At 35.1% G+C, this 17,110-nt stretch overlaps 1 protein-coding gene across 1 annotated transcript in view; it reads right to left on the bottom strand.

Annotated features, from left to right (window-relative positions):
- The window catches only part of IGFBPL1 (insulin like growth factor binding protein like 1), a 57,668-nt gene extending 40,780 nt beyond the window's left edge, over positions 1-16,888 (bottom strand). Inside the window, exon 1 of the mRNA XM_031936829.1 lies at positions 16,256-16,888. Coding sequence (XP_031792689.1) covers positions 16,256-16,757 — 502 coding nt within the window. The 5' untranslated portion in view covers positions 16,758-16,888. The remainder of the gene's footprint in view (positions 1-16,255) is intronic.
- Between the last annotated feature and the right edge of the window lie 222 nt (positions 16,889-17,110).

The raw sequence follows: 17,110 nt of genomic DNA, 5'->3' as shown, positions 1-17,110 counted from the left end.
TCCTTTCTAACTAGAAGATTCTGTTATTTCTATTCAGTTAATAGCAGCTAAGCATGTAGTTTTAATATCTCCTTATAATCAAGCCAAGAGGGAATAAGACTAAGCTGTCTCAAGTATGTTATAAATTAAATATTCCTATCTCTTGTATCCACTAGTGTTAATTTTTATATCTCAGACTCTGGCCATTGCCTCTGAAACATCTCAGGGAAGCAATATTACAGAAATAACTCAGATTCCAAATTATTATAAAATATCATTGAGTTAGAGCCCATTGATTCAGAATGTGATTATTCCAAATCAGTTTTTGCCTCCAATTCGCCTTTATACTATGAAATTAATAAGAGTACAATTATAGCCAATATTAAAAATATTCAAAGAACTAGAAATTGCAGGGATGCTCATCAATCGGAGAATGGCTGAACAAGTTGTGATATATGATTGTGACAGAATACTACTGTGTTATAAGAAAACAATTGCAGAAAAATATGAAAAGATTTGCACAAAATAACGAAGAACAAAATGAGAAACCAAGATATCATTGTATACAATAATAGCAATATTGTTTTAAGAATAACTTGGAGTGAAGATGTCATTTCACTGTCATATTAAAAATAAAGGATATATAAAGAAAGACTCAATCTGCATCCAGAAAAAGAACTGATAAACAGAAATATATATAGAATATTTTTAATATATATGTATATGTATACACACACACACATATATAGATAGATAGATATGTATGTGCACATACACCCCTATTGTGTCTAATGATAGCCATCTCTAAGGGGGGTTAAGGGATAGGGAAGAAAAAAATTAATAAGATAGTTTCATTATAAATTTAAAAGAAATGGCAAGTTGTACATAATAGATTTATAGTTTCATGTACAATCATCTTTTCATTATATATGTTATGTTAATGCTTGTTTTATTCCATACATTAAAAATAAAATAAATAAGTTGAAAGAATAAAATTATTCATTATTAATGACTCTAATATTAAGCTCTGAAAAAATGAAAATATTCTACATTTCTATTCCTGGTCAATACTACTATAAATCGTTAGAGCTCATGAGAGTTTCTAAAAAAAATTGTATAATTTAAACATTGCACTATCATAGTGTTCTTCTTCATAATTAAGGGAAATCAGCAACATTTTGTATCTGTTTTTCAGAATGGCTAGAATCATGTAGGAGACTAGTCCTATAGGAGAGGTCAAATTTATATAGAAGGCCAATGTGTTCCTCCAAAATATTTTATTTACTCAACTTATTAACTTTCTTTAAATTATTTCTCCTGTTCTTTTATTATATGAACTGTCTAATAATTTTCCATAACCACCGTTATCACCCAGATATTTATCAAATGACCACTAAATACATATCATCAGGTTTGATTCAAATGTGGAATCTACCTTTCAGGAACAGAGATATGAAACCAAAGATTGATACTATATAAATGAATAATCTTTCATGTCTCCATTCTCCATTCTCCAATCTATATGAATCACTCATCATCATGTTATGACAATAAATAGGAATTTTTTAATACTGGGAGAAAAAAGATCAACAAAAGATAGAATGACTTTTCAAGGTAGATAAGATAATGAAAATAAATGACAGAGAGAAGGCTGTACTCTTTTTTTTTCTTTTGAAGAAAATTACTTTTACACTGGAATGGGCAGATAAAAATATCTAATGAGAAATTGATACTAAAAATAAAAAAGGAAATGGAGGGCACACAGCTGCCTTTGACGAGTTCAAATTACTGGGTATAGATGAAAAAACTCTCAGATTACTGAGGGAGTTCAAGGTGAAGGACCTCTGAAAGATTATAGAGAATAGGAGAATTGAAGAAAAGGAGGTATTATCCTTGTTAGTTTGTTTGTTTTAATGGAATTTGATGAAATCTGAAACAACAGGCCCATTGAATTTTTATTTCTGTTGAAAAATCCTAAAACATGTTATTCAAAGGGATGTTTAGTGAATATCTAGGAAAGGAAGTTGTCTAACATAGTTACATCAATAAGTAGCCCAAGGAACCCAATGAGCAATTATTAATAGCCCAATGTCAATTTGAAGGGAAATCTCTAGTGAAGTACCTCAGATGTCTGTACTAGATCTGGTGTTGTTTAAAGAAACACATATTAAATTTGTAGGTGTTATAAAGCTAAAAAAAAAAAAGTTAAAATGTTAGATATTTTTGTCTTGAACCTGAAAGGACTTGTATGAACTGAATAAGAGTAAAGTGAGCAGAATAATTTATAGATATAATAATATTATATTATAATAATAACAGCATTGTAAGAATCAACAAATATGGAAGACAAAGATTTCTGATTAGCACAATGATCAAATATAATTCCAAAGTATTTATGATGAAAATGCTACTCATCACCAAGAGATGATGGACTAAATATGCAGAATCTCAAAATGAGACATATTTTCAGAGTGAGTCAATAGGGGAATATTTGTTACAAGGACTTTGTTTTCTTTCTCTTTTTTCCCAATTGTAGGTAAATGGGGAGGAAAGGAAGGAAGAAAGTATGCAGGGAGGAGGGAGGAAGGAAAGAGAGAGGAAGGGAAGGTGAGAAGAAGGAAGAAAAGGGGAATTCGTTGTACAAAACTCTTTTTAATGATTTGCTATGTACTTGTAAATTCAAGTTTTTCAAATGAAATATAAAATAAGGTAAGTATTGTCCAAAAGTATAATGGATTAGTTGAGCACTAATAGAGTATCCCTCTCTAGAGGTCCTTAAACAAACTTAGAATGACTGTTGCAAATAGTTCATAAGCTTTAACTAATGGCCTCTGAGGTCTTTCCAAGTATGAAATTCTATGATTTTGTGAATTGTCAGAATAAACAGTGTAGACAGCAGGCATATATACATGAATAGAAATCATTACAAGACAAGTAATTGTGTGATACAGGTTCTATAGGAGTCTCAGAGAGCAATAAGAAGTCACAAATTCAGGCTAAAGAGGACCTCAGCTTTATTTTTATCTGAAAAGGCATAACTGAAGTTCTAAGAAATCAAGTGATTTGCCCAAGATCTCACAACTGGCAGAACCAGGGGGAACCAGGTTCTTTAAGTTCTTGCTTTTTTTCTACAATGTTTGGCTATTCAAATGTGGCAAGATGCTGCTTTTCTCATTAGTTTGCTGAACAGACTATTGATGTTGATGCCTCAAAGTTCATTAAAATCATTAAGGTATAAACATTTACTAGTCATATTTATAAAAATGCAGCTAGAACAAGATCTCGTTTTAACTACTCTCAATATGTCTGATTCTCACGATCAATTTCCCACCAGGGTAAATGTAATTCCTTCTGAATCTTTTAATTTGCAGCCCAAAGTTCTTCCTGAAAAAAACCAAAAAACTCCTCCAGTTTGCTTTTGAGTTTCAAGGTAGTTGAAAATTAAAAATGAATGGGCTGCCAGCTGTTTCCATTTAGTCTAATTAAAAAGATGATCTAACCACTCCCTCCAGCTTCTCTGCGCTCACCTACTGGATTTTGGGAGTTGTCAAGCTTGTCTTCAACTCAGCTCTAGTTTCACAGAGAGTTGAAAGATCCAGTTCTTCATAGCCTTGGGCAGAGATTTAACTACCCCTGCTTTCTCAGCTTCTCCCTTATTTCTACTAAAGTAATTCCTCCCTTCCCTTCTGACTTCCATTCTCCCCTTCTGTATAGCACGGTCAAAACCAAAAGAGACAAACATCAAAGTCTCTTCGTGTGTCTGGACATGAACGGAATAAATTCTCATCATTTTCTTTGGAAAGTTTTCTCCTTCCAAAACAATGGACCTTTCTCAGCCCTCGACCCACTTCTCCCCTTCTTTTATAGTCTTCCCTCTCCCCATATCCAACCTCCAGATATCTTTTGGCTTATGGTAAATATAGGATTTGCCTGTTTTGCATATAGATTTTCTTCTTTTGCAAGGACCATGTCTCTTCTCAAAATATAATATTCAAATAAGCTTAACAGGAAAAAGGTTTTCTTTTGTTTTTTAATAAAGCAACAAAACAACTTTTTCCACAAGCATAGAGACAAAAGTTGAAGCCATAGTAACAGAAATGGCATTAGAGGGAAAGAGAATGTAGTTTAGAGAGAACAAAGGGAATAAGAAATCTGGCCTTAGACAATTAACACTCCCTGGCTGTGTGATCCTGGGCAAGTCACTGGGGAAGAAGAAGGAGGAGGAGGAGGAGGAGGAGGAGGAAGAAGGAGGAGAAGGAGGAAGAAGGAGGAAGAAGGAGGAAGAAGGAGGAAGAAAGAGGAAGAGGAAGGAAGAAGGAGGAAGAAGGAGGAAGAAGGAGGAAGAAGGAGGAAGAAAGAGGAAGAAGGAGAAAGAAAGAGAAAGAAGGAGGAAGAAGGAGGAAGAAGGAGGAAGAGGAAGAAGGAGAAGAAGAAGAAGAAGAAGAAGAAGAAGAAGAAGAAGAAGAAGAAGAAGAAGAAGAAGAAGAAGAAAGAAGAAAAGAAAATTTGAGAAAAAATAGTTGAAGAAGGCAGAGGAATATCAGAAATATGGATTATTTCAGAAATCAAAGGAAGGGATTAGTTCCAAAAGAAGGAATCTCTGTAAAAGGGTAGGGGACTAAATGCAGAATGCCATATTCACTACCAGATTCAGTCACAGTATTGGCTAAATTTGCTTAACTGTTTTGTTGTTATTGTTGTTTTTAGAGAAATGTTATCTGGAAATTATTATGAAACAAAATGAGTCAACAAAACATTTTAAAAATAAAAGTAAAAGTATAGTGAATGATCCCAAGTGTCTGAGAGAAGATGCAAAAAAATAAAAAAATGAAGATAGAAGGAAAAAGCAAGGGAATAGCAAATATTGTCAGCCTTTCATAAGGATAATTCCAGGAGACTTGTGGATACCAAATTCAGCTTGCAGGAAAATATAGATTAAAAGTAACTAAAAGGAGAAATGGATATAATTCTGCTTCATATTAAAATGTTACTAAAAATATTCAATACAATCAAAACAGTTTCTTTCAAGGTTCCCTTTTTGACTTGGATTACCATCTCAGTGAGTTAGAGAAATCTCTATAGAAGCTAGATTGTCTTAAAAAAACCAAAAAACAACAACAACAACAAAAAAAAAAAAAACTACATCTGTAAAAGGCACTCACATGCAAAATGATTTGTTATCTTTAGACTACAGAGAGGGCTATCTGATACCAACAGCCAGAACCAAGAATTAAAGTATCAGGATGCTGCAAATCTTTTCTACTGGCCTCTTTCCAGGATCTATTCTCTGCAGGAAGGAGATCTCAAAAGCCAAGAAACCCATCTACTCATCTACTTTTATGTATCTGATACTGCATTTTAAACTTAGTACAAACCGGAAACAACAATCTATAAACAGAGTGAGGAAACAATTACCAGTTCTTAAATTAAAAAAAAAAAAAGTCATATCATTTGACACTATTGGAAATGCTAATAGTTACAATTTTATATTTCAGTTTTAAATAAAGTAGTTCGTTTCAATGCTATTTTTCTTTCCGGGTTTATACAGATTTTATGCAAATTTTTACTTCAATCTGATTGTGATTGAGGTTATAAAAAAAAAAGTGAACTATTACTAAATTAAGTTGCTACACCTTCATATGCTTTGCAAATTTAGAGTGAGAAATTTGCTTCCCAAACAAAACAATTTTTCTTTTGGATAAAACACTAGACCTGGAGTTAGGAAGATCTGAATTCAAATCCTAGCTTCAAATCTTTCCTTGCTATGTGAGCCTGGGCAAGTCACAAGCTCTATTTACTTCAGTCTGCCTCATCTATAAAATGTAGATAACAATAATACTATTTCCCAGAGTTGTGAAAGTCAAATAAGATAATACTTGTAAAGTGCTTAGCACAGTGCTAAGCAAATTGTAGGCATGATATAAATGTTGACTAGTAGCAGAGTAGTGGTAGTGGTGGGTTATGGTAGTCATACTACTACCTTTGTGAACTCTAGCCCACTCACTAAGTGTCACAATGGCTAGTTCATTAGGAATTTAGGCTACCTTAATGATGTCTTCCCCCTTGTTAATGGTTTCAATAGAAAAGTGAGTCAGTCTTTCCCCTTGTTAATCTCTACCTCCCTTCTGGAAAGGAGTCAATGGTATAATAATAAAAGCTTTGCCTCTAGATATGGAAATAATCTAAGCCAACAAATTCTCTTGAGACACTTCACAACACTAGACTGAAATCCCAATGTATTTGGGGGGTTCAACACTTCTGCACCTTTATAACCCAAAAGTATATATTATATAATATTACTCTGCAGATTTAATATGGTAGAAAATTATGTACTGGAGGAAAAAATCTATGTTGCAATAAACGCAAACTTTTCACACAAGATTTATAACAACTCACATTTAAAGTAACTAAGATCTAAGATCATCAGCATAGCTAACTACAATCCTAAAAATCAGAGAAATTCTTAGAAGTCAAAGCCATGAGGACTATTAGCATGGACCTGAATTAAATAAATTCTTAATCAATAAGGAACAAGTAATATTACCTTTTTTAGCCTTTAAAAGTCACCAAAGCACACGTCTCAAATATTTCACTATTAGCTTAATCCTGCTAGGTTTTTTTTTTTGCCTTTCATTAAGATTTTATTAAACTAAATTATTTCATAAACAAGTTGCTTTAAGAGGCAATAAACTTCTGCCTCTTAGCTTACCTGGTTTCTTTCTTTTTTTAAGCTTTTTGTTTTCAAAACATATGCATAGGTAGTTTTCAACATTCACCCTTGCAAAATCTTGTGTTCCAAATTTTTTTCTCCCTCCCTTCCCCTAAACCCTCTCTCCTAGATGTCAACTAATCAAATATATGTTAAGCATGTGCAATTCTTCTATACATATTTTCACAATTATCATTCTGTACAAGAAAAATCACATAAAAAAGGAAAAAATGAGAAAGAAAACAAAAAAAAGCAAACAACAACAAAAAAAGTGAAAATACTATGTTGTGATTCACTCAATCCCCACAGTCCCCTCTCGGGGTATAGATAGCTTTCTCCATCACAAGACTATTGGAATTAGCCTGAATCACCTCATTGCTAAAAAGAGCCACATCCATCAGAAATAATCATGGTATAATCTTGTTGTTGCTGTGTACAGTTCTCTTGGTCCTGCTCATTTTACTCAGCATTAGTGCATGTAAGTCTCTTCAGGCCTCTCTAAAATCATCCTGCTGATCTTTTCTTATAGAACAATAATATTCCATAACATTCATAAACTTTAACTTACTCAGCCTCTCTCCAAGTGGTGGGCATCCAGTCAGCTTCCAGTTCCTTGCTACAGAAAGGTTGCTACAAACATTTTCACACATGTGGGTCCCCCCTTTTTTATGATCTCTTTGAGATCCATCTACTTCTAAGGCAAACATAATCTGATTGCTAATAGTCCCCTCAACATATGCTGACAAATCAATTGATTTTTGAATGACCTAAAATATTTCCCTAAGTTTCTAAAAGGTTTTCTGCAAAAAGACATACTTGTCTACAAAGTATAAAATCTGGATCCATTTCATTAGTATAAGGAACATCTAATAAAGAACTTGCTCTTAATTGGCACTGTCTAATCTTAAAGAGATCCCAAAATAATGAGAGGTTAAGTGATTTTCCTGCAGTGACATAGCCATTATGTATCAGAGTTGGAATTTGAAGCCAAATCTTTGTCCGCTAGACTACATGACCTTTCTTTGCCTATAAGAAACCTATAAAACCCGGTTGTTATATCAGTATGGGTCCTCAGTCTACAAATATCAATTACAAATCTTCCATTTTTAGTTGACTATTTCATGAGTTTCTTGTGAAAGAAGGTCATTACCTAATAGCCAATCTTGTAGTAATGAGACTCTTAAGGATTTTACTAGGCTATTTTCTGCCCAGCAATAAGAGGAAAAATTAGCAGCTATAGGGTAATTCAGTTTGAGGCAGTCCTTTATTCCTTATTTCTTGACAAGAAAAGTTAGCCAATTCAATTGAAGACCTAGCAAAGTGATACTTTAGAAGACCAAACTTTGTCCTTAAACTTTATCCTGTGGATCCATATGGATCCTGGTCACCAAAGAAACCCAAGCTAAAGTGGCAAGGAAACTGAAAGAAAGAATGGACTTCTTTAAAAAATATATATCTTGGTTTACCCATCCCCATAAACTAGAAGTGTAACATCTCACCAAAGCACTAATTGTTTTAACTCATCCTCAGCTTTCCAGAATGGTGTTATACCTCTGTAGAGATCCTTACCATTTGTTATTACTGCTGTTATCAAAATCTAGGACAAGATCCAGTAAAGGACAGAGGCAAAAGGAGTTATATTTGACTGCAATTGTTTTTAGGTCTATTTTTTTTTTTATCCTGCACTCTTGGTCAATAATGTTCCTATATATTTTGATGATCTTAGTCAAGATATAATTAGCAATATTGTAGTCCGAGAGTATTCATTCTGAGCTGAATATGGAACCTGAGGCCCCTCGGGGTAAATTCATTAGATATTACCAAAAAGAAAATTCCAATTTCCTCTTTATAATGAGGGATTTGGGAAAGAATGATAGGAAGACCTTTGTTTTCCTTCCATTAAAAAGTGACCTCCTCTTACTTCCCCCTCAGGGACCTCATAATTTATGATGAATGGATTGTGAAGAAAACCATAAATGGAAGAAATTGTAGCAAATAAAAGCAAATAAGTTTTAAATGTCTTTTAAGGTTATTGTTTTGTTCATGAATACGATCTCATTTCAGGCTATGTGAAAGTACACATTGGTGAATGCTTTCATATAGCATAAATAGCTTATATATTTTGCATCACTCAGGCTTTCCACATAATTAAATTTTCCAGATAATTTCTTTTTATGTTTAAGCAACTATCAGTTGATTATGTTGGTAGAAAGAAAATTTTTAAACATGCTGATTCTGGTGAACTCAGATTAGCTGTAATGATGATTGTTGGTTCCGGAAAACAGATGGTGAAACAAATTAATCTCCTTTCAATAGAAATGTGGAAAACTACAGAGATAGAATGTTGCCCATGCTTTCAAATGCAACTGTTTTGTTACTCTACATCCCATCTTTCATATCATCAGTGAGCTGAGACCCTTCAGGTCTTCTAAACTGATGATCCTCAGTACTATGGGAAATAAGAATCAAGTCTGTTTTAAGAATTGTGTTGTTGCACTTCTTTAATTAAAGGATTACTCAATCAATATGGTTCCTAGCACTCTAGGTACGAAACCACACTGTTGTCTAGGAGGTGGGGGTGGGGCACTACAGGATCTAGCTGCTTGATAGATATTTACTAATGTTTTTACTATTTTAATATTTATTATTATGCATAGTCTACTGTTTACTTGATGTTGTTTATTTTTTGATTGATTTTAGGTTAAGAACAAAAATACTATATGCATTATTTCAACATGTGTCTGTTTCTGTGGAAATTTTCTTTCATTATACCAAAGTTATATTCCTAGCACTTATCGAATTCAACATGGTGGGGCTCAAAGCTAAGTTATAGTTGGTTGTTGTTCTTTTTTCTCAAAGAAGACCAAAATCACATCACTATGTTAGAGTTGTTAGTGTGTCTGACTGTGGCTGATCAGATCAATACAAGCTCAGGATGCTGTGCCACAGGCCAGACACAATCAGTTCCACTGAACAATTGGAATGGATTGTCTAACTTTGCATTTCTTCTGAGCTAATTCAATTCTGCTTTGCTCACAGAGCACAGCACCTTCTCTGATGAGGGTAAGCCATGCTGGGTAGTCCTGTGCCAGTGTCTCCCATGTCATCCAATTGATTCCAAAGTTCTTAAGAGAGACCCTGAGAGTGTCTTTGTATCACTTTTTCTGAGCACCTTGTGAATATTTGCCCTGTGTGAATTCTCCATAAAATAGTCTTTTTAGCAAACGTACCTTTGGCATTTGAACAATGTGGCCAGCCCAATGGAGTTGTGTTCTCTGCAGTAGAGTTTGAATGCTTGGTACTTAGTTCTAGAAAGAACTTCAGTATCTGGTATCTTATCCTCCAGGTGATTCCTGGCAATTCCTAACACAATTCATATGGAAGCGATTCAGTTTCCTGGAATGGTGCTGGGAATTCTGTTCAGCTTTTACAAGCATTTAACAATGAAGTCAGCCCAGTGGCTTTGTAGACCTTCAGTTTGGTAGTCAATCTAATACTTTTTCTCTCCTACTTTCTTCAGAATTTCCCAAACCCTGAGCTATCTCTGCCCATTAGAGAAGCAGATCTGAAGGACCAAAGGTCTCATACTCTCATACATCATAACTAAAAAGATCAAAATATCTAGTCAGTACTCCCACTCCAGCAGGCCATATACAAACTATCAAGATGATCTAATAATTTTAGATTCTATCCCTTAAGACAGCTGGGTCTTCTTTGGGGGGGGGAAGGAAAGAAAAGGCATTTATATAGTACCTATTAAGTACCCCTCATTTGATGCTCATAACAATTCTACAAGATAGGTGCTATTATTATTTCCATTTTTCATTCGAAGAAATTGAAGTAAACAGAGTTTAAGTGACTTGGCCAGGATCACATAACCAATGTCTGAGTCCAAATATCAACTCAGTCTTTTTTGACTCCAGAGACAGAACTCTATCCGTTAAGCCACCAGCTACCTCTAACTTCAACCAATGTTTCCAATCCTATTTGTTCTGCAAGAATAAATGAGCTCAGGAGAATGAATTTTACCTTTTTCAAGTAATTTGAAATTATTTATAATTATAAGCATCTGTTCTAGGGCTCATATTTATGTCTTTTAGTTCCAAGTACACAAAGCAAAATAGGAAATAACAGTATTTTACTTTGGAATAACAATGCCAATAATGAAAAATCTATCATTATAAATGCTGAATCAGAGAATAATCCTTTGTGGACTGTGAGAAAAAAAATTCAAATGAAATCAAATAGCATACCTTAATAAACAACAATGATTTAATTTTTCAAGCATTAAAATTACAATTAGATTCTACTAGAGTCTGTATTTAACAACAAAAAACCTCCATTAGAATATAGATAAATGTTTAATTGAATATATCAGTGCTCATTTGCCACAAAAAGTGAGGTTGAAATCAATATTATCTTGTTTATTTTATATTAATTAGTAAAAAGACAACATAAAGGACTGATTGAAAGCTGGTTACAGATAAAGTGTGCTTGTGGTAAAACTAGCCAAGAATTATGATTTGCCTTGAATCCTTAACTGTTTCTTAAAGACCTGAATAGTCAGCATGATATAGTGAAAAAAACACTAATTTTATATTTAAAGTAAAGTTCAAATCATGACACTTATTATCTATATGACCTTGGTACAGAAACTGAACTTTCCTGCACTTCAGTTTTCTCATATTGAGAGCAAATTTCCTCAGTTAATTTCACAACATTTCTTTGACTACTACTTGCTTTCATTCAGAATATCTGTGTGTGTGTGTGTGTGTGTGTGTGTGTGTGTGTGTCTATGTGTGTGTGTGTGTGTGTGTGTTTCTAGAGCGTCTACTGGAAAGTACACTTTCCCTGACTATTGTACACCTTTCAATAGGTATTTCCTTTCCTATTCAGGATATGTTTCTTTATGTCTCAGTAATTACTAGTTTACAGGATCTACAATGTTAAATCTATTGAATATTCATGCCTGTTTTGCTTTTGGTAAAGGGATTAGATAAATAAAATATTTACAATTGTCACTATTCATCTAGTCTCCAATTCCAATAAGAATAACTTATTCTGAGTTATAATGCCTAATTAGATTTTCTAGCCAATCCAGATTTGCCAGCACAGGTCTAGCTTCAAAGTCTACAGGTAACTTATTCTTTTTATCATTTTATTTAATCATGATATCCTATGACATCAAGTTAGCTTCTTCACCTGCCACTCCCCATCAATCCCAGTCATCTCCAAAGCCAACTCTACCTAGCCCAGACCTATTCATTCTCAGATATTCTCAAAAAAAAAAAAAAAAAAAAAAAGCTAAGAGTTTTTAATAGGTGTTGAGTGTTGACAAAAATCATCTTTTACAGACAAGACTTGACAGCAAGCACTAAATTTTATTAATATTTATAATTTAGAAAACACAACATATCAGTACCTTTCCATTTACCCTCTAATTTGCTCCTACTTGAGGAGGGAGGTTAAGTTCTGGGAGGCAAAATATAACGGGAAAAATACTAAAACTGAAATAAAGGGAACTCAATTTCAATACTGGCTCTGACATTTGTTAAGTGGTTGAAAATAGACAAATCATTTAATTTCTATGAATCTCAGTTTCTCTATCAGTAAATAGAAATTCTATTTATACTATCTGACTTATTGGGATGTTACAAGCAGGTGCTATAAAAAGCTGCTAATTAGAAGCTAAAGTACCTCTTGGTTCTACATAGCATTTAAAGCAATGTGTAAATAAGTTATTATTATTATCATCATCATTAGTGTAAAAGAAGAGTTTAGATTAAGAGTTTTATTCAAACTATGTTTCAGAGAAACCTGGGCTTTTGTAAAGTAGTTCAACTATTTTATTTCAAATGTAAGATCAACTAAAGAGGGCATTGATTCAGTGTTTGATGCTTTTTTATACATTTCAAGAAGTTTTAAAATATAGAAAGGATATTGATCATTCTATGAGCCTGAAAATAGATTTTTGATGTGTCCATCTATCACAAATGAAACAACCATGTGTAATGGTGCTTACTAAGACAAGAAGTAAAAGCAATGTTTCCTTAAATCTTTTCTCTTATAGAAAAACTGATGTACTCATTTGAAAAATTTTAATATGTAAATTAGAAGAGACAGTTTTATTAAAGATATTAGAAGAACAGCTGCTACTCAGGCTTAGGTCTTCTTCATTCAATCCTCCTCCCAAAGGGGGCTGTTAAAACACTGTTCCTGCTGTTTATGGCTGAGTGAATGGTTGCTCTGGGTCAGCATATAATTAGGTACTTACTGGTCTATAAAATGACCCCTCTGGCTGCATTTTTTATCTTGCTCCCATCAATAAACTGTCATGGAGTGCAACAAAATAAGCTTCAGTGCAAAAAAAAGAATTTATGACAAATTCTAGAGAGAAATATGCAAATTTTAAATGGAAAATATCAGACCCTTGGTTGACATTTGATCCTTATATTACTAATATTATATTTTAAAAACAGCCTCTTTAATTTCCTCAGTTTAATGATATGTAGAATTGCAATCCCATAACTGACATTTATGGAGCATTTAATGGTTTACAGCACTTTTTTTTTACAACAGCCATGTAAAAAAAAAGTTATTATCATCATCTCCCTTTTACAGATACTAATAACAGTTCACATTTATATAAGTGCTAAAAGACTTACAGAGCTTTTACATATATTATCCCAACTGATCTTCAGCACAATTTGTCACATAAATGCTCTTGTTAATGCTACTCCACAGGATAGAGAAACAGAAGCTCAGGGAAGTTTAGTCACTTGACTGTGCTCACACTGCTAGTAAGCATCTGAATTTAAAACTAGATTTTCTTAACTCCTCCCCCAATCAATTATTTTAGTCACAGGGAAAACAAAAGTTCAGAATGACTATTTGACATGGTTTACTCAGTTACTACTCTATGATTAGAAATTATAATTTTCCAAACTCTCAATAATTTGTTTCACATGTATTAAACTTGACAGCTCTGTTCCAGGCCTTGAGCTAGGAACTGAGAATACAAGAAACAGTGCTTCCTCTCATGAAATATATAAACTACTATGAGAAAAGATCATATTAGTATGATACAAAAATCTGAGAAAAAAAATACACTAAAAACTAGAAGATATGGGAAAGGCATACAATTAGAGAGGATACCTAAGCTGAGCTTTGAAGAAAGCTAAGAATTTCAGAGTTGAAGAAGGAATAGATTCTACTTGGGGTGGAGGGGGAGAGTCTATGCAAAAAGGTGGAAGGGAAAGATAGAATTTTGTTGTTTTTTAGTTTTGTCTAACTCTTTGTGATCCCACATGGATTTTTCTTGAGAATGATACTAGAGTCATTTGCCATTTTCTTCTCCAGCTTATTTTACAGAAGAGGAAACTGAAACAAACAAGGTTAATTTATTTACCCAGGGTCACACAGCTAGCTAGTGACTTTCTGAAGCCAAATTTGAACTCAGTCCTCATGACTTAGCTAATAGGTCTGTTGGATGGAATGTAAAGAGAGTAAATTCATACACTGAAAGTAGTTTAAACTAGGTTAGACTCAAATTGTGAAGGAGTATGCCTGCTAAGTTAAGAATTTAGTGAGTGTTCTTCCACTATATCATACTACTTCTTAAAAGGATACCATTTTTTTCTAATATATTTGGAATCTAATTGCAATGCTAAGGATCATAAATGTAAAGTTAGAAGAGACTCTAAGGTCACTCTAAGGATTCAATCTCTTCATTTTACAGAAGAGGAAGTGGAGACTCAAAGATCAAAAGATAATAACTTATATGTTTGAACCCAGACATTCCTGTCTACAAGTCCAGCACTCTAGGCACTACACCTCACTACCTCATTCATTATGAGATTTATTCAGTACTTACATTTTTAAGGCTAAAAATCATGTTGCTTCAATGAGAAAGTATTTGTCTTAGGTCACTAGTATGCTCCAACTCTAGCTCTTAAACAAAGAAAAGATCTTTTTTTTTTTTATCTTTAGAGCAGAATCCTGGAAAATGTTAGTTGTTTTTCCATTGAGATAAATTATTGTGTATTAATTGTTGAGAAATGTTATTTATGAGGTGAACAAGAGAAAAGACACCAAAAGAATATTTAAAAAGCTTTTTCTTTAACATCTTGAGTACTAACTATGACTATCTAAATTAAAACTGCCCATTTTAGAAAGTAATAAATTAAGTAGAGGAAATAAATAGCTGTCCTATAGCTAATCTACTTTATATATTTAGTCTTTTTTGTGGTTGTTTAAGGATCTCTGTGAATCTTTTTTGGGGGGAGATCTAAATAGGGGTTATTTAGAAGCTTTGATTTAGAGATTTTTCCCAATAATTTTACTTTGGGGGTATAATGAGCCAGAGAACAATAATAATAATTTTTTTAAAATCCTGATCCCTTTTCTTTGGGATCAGGCTCTCTCAAGATTGAACTCTGTCTGTCTGAGCCCAGAGCTGGGCCCCTGAAGGGGAAGAAGGCATCCCCTAACAGACAATGCATCAGACCTACAGGGTTTCATTCAAGGCTCCCTAAGTATCTCTTTTGTCTCATCTCCGTTTCTTTCGATTTCTTTAATCCCTTTCAATTTACCCAAGAATTCTTTGTTTATCCACCAGTTCTTCCGAATCCATCAATCTATCTTCAGAGTAATATACAGAATCAAAAGGAACTAGATATGAAAATTTAAAAATTATTTTGATATTATGCATCTTCTTGTTTCATTTAAAGAGAAAAATCTTAATTTTCAGAACGAAAAAAAATACTTTCAGTTAGTTCTACGAGGTTTTCTCGACTCAAGACAGAAGTAGGCAATGTTAAAAGACAGCAGCTAGTTACAAAAGTCACTGCTTTCTAAGAAAAAGAAATCAACTTAATAATGACTTGGTTCAATCCGACCTTAGATTGTGGGAGGTGGGAGTGGAGGAGGGGGAGAGAAGGAGAGGTTAGACTGCATTGACCCAGAACCAAGGGGGGAAAAAAAAGAAAAAAAAAAAAAAAAAACATCTTCCCCAGCAAGAAGCGAAGAGGTCATTGAGGATTACTTCACCGTTCAGTCCCTACAAAATCCAAACAGGAATAATGAATGCTCTTATTTCAAAAATAAAAATAAAAACAATGGAATTTGTCAAAACCATGAAAGTCTGGCATTTCCCTCCCACCATCCCACCAACAAGTTTGTCAACAGACACTCGAGTGTGGGGAGGAGAGGAAAGAAATGAAGGGAACGTTTGATTTAAACCCATTCAGAAAAAGGCTTCTATGAATTTCGTGTTCTTGCTTTTTCTCCATCCCCAGATCTTCAGGACTTTTGATCTAGAAGGGCTGTGCCCAGGAGACCAGTAGAGGGGACCAACACCGGACTTAGTAACAGAACCGGATACCTGCCTTTTTTTCTCCTCTACCCCGAAATACTCCACCCCCTTCCTTTGTAAGTCACAGATACAGTTAAGAGTGGACGCACGCCGAAGTAAGAGGGGTCGCGTGGCAGGTTCTCCCCGGCTCAGTTCTTTCCTCCATCCCTTCTGGCTTCGGGTCCCCCACCTGGGTCAGATAAAGGAGGACTCACCCAACTTGCATTCGCCGTCGTGAGCTTTGTGGACGCGCTCATTGCCAGCCCTCACCGAGATCCAGCTGTGCAGGTGTAGGGCGCACACGCTCTGGTAGGAACGCCCGTCCGAGCCGCACACGGCGCCGTCCTCCTTGCACACACACAGCCCTGTGCCCTCCAACTCCTCGGGTAGCTGCTCCTGGGACGCGGCAGCTCCCAGCACTTCCCGAGACTGGCTCACGCAGACTAGTCCCGGGCCGCAACGGACTTGGCGCCTCCTGCCCACGCCACCTCTGCCCCCGCACAGCTCGCCCTCGGTGCCCAAGCACTGCTCACAGCATCCACAGTCGTCCCGTACCGAGAGCTCTCGAGCCTTGCATCGCACCGGCTCGCAGCTCTCGGGGATGCACTGGCCGCACTCATTGGTGCTAGTGACATCGTCTGCCCCTGTCAAACGATGGGACCAGTGGCACAGGAGCAGCGAAAGTAGCAGGAGCTCGGGCAAAGTAGAACGGGGCATGGTGGTCCCCAGAGGGTAAAGAAAGAGCAAGGAAGAGTGGCTGGCTTTGGAAAGAGGCACTCTGCTTTGACTGCTTCCAAATAGACAGTAGCAGCTGAGTGGCGGCTTTGGTGGAGACACACCCAATTCCTTTGGGGGGAGAAGGGGGCGGGGAAAGAGCGGGCAGCCGGGGACTAACCCCAACTCTGAAGAGAAAACTACGCTGGAACAAAGTCAGAACGGGGAATAAGAGCATCATCGCACCGAATCGTGACAGATTGTATGTACTAGTTCTTACGTTTGTCTATTCTCTAAATTGCAAAATATGGGTCACAGAATTTTTTCAAGTCGAAAGGAACTTTCGAGTGTTCCAT

The sequence above is a fragment of the Sarcophilus harrisii genome, chromosome 1 (genome assembly GCF_902635505.1).
Source record: "Sarcophilus harrisii chromosome 1, mSarHar1.11, whole genome shotgun sequence".
NCBI lineage: Eukaryota > Metazoa > Chordata > Mammalia > Dasyuromorphia > Dasyuridae > Sarcophilus > Sarcophilus harrisii.
The sequence above is the reverse complement of the archived record's forward strand: the minus strand, read 5'-3'. Positions and strand labels throughout refer to the sequence as shown.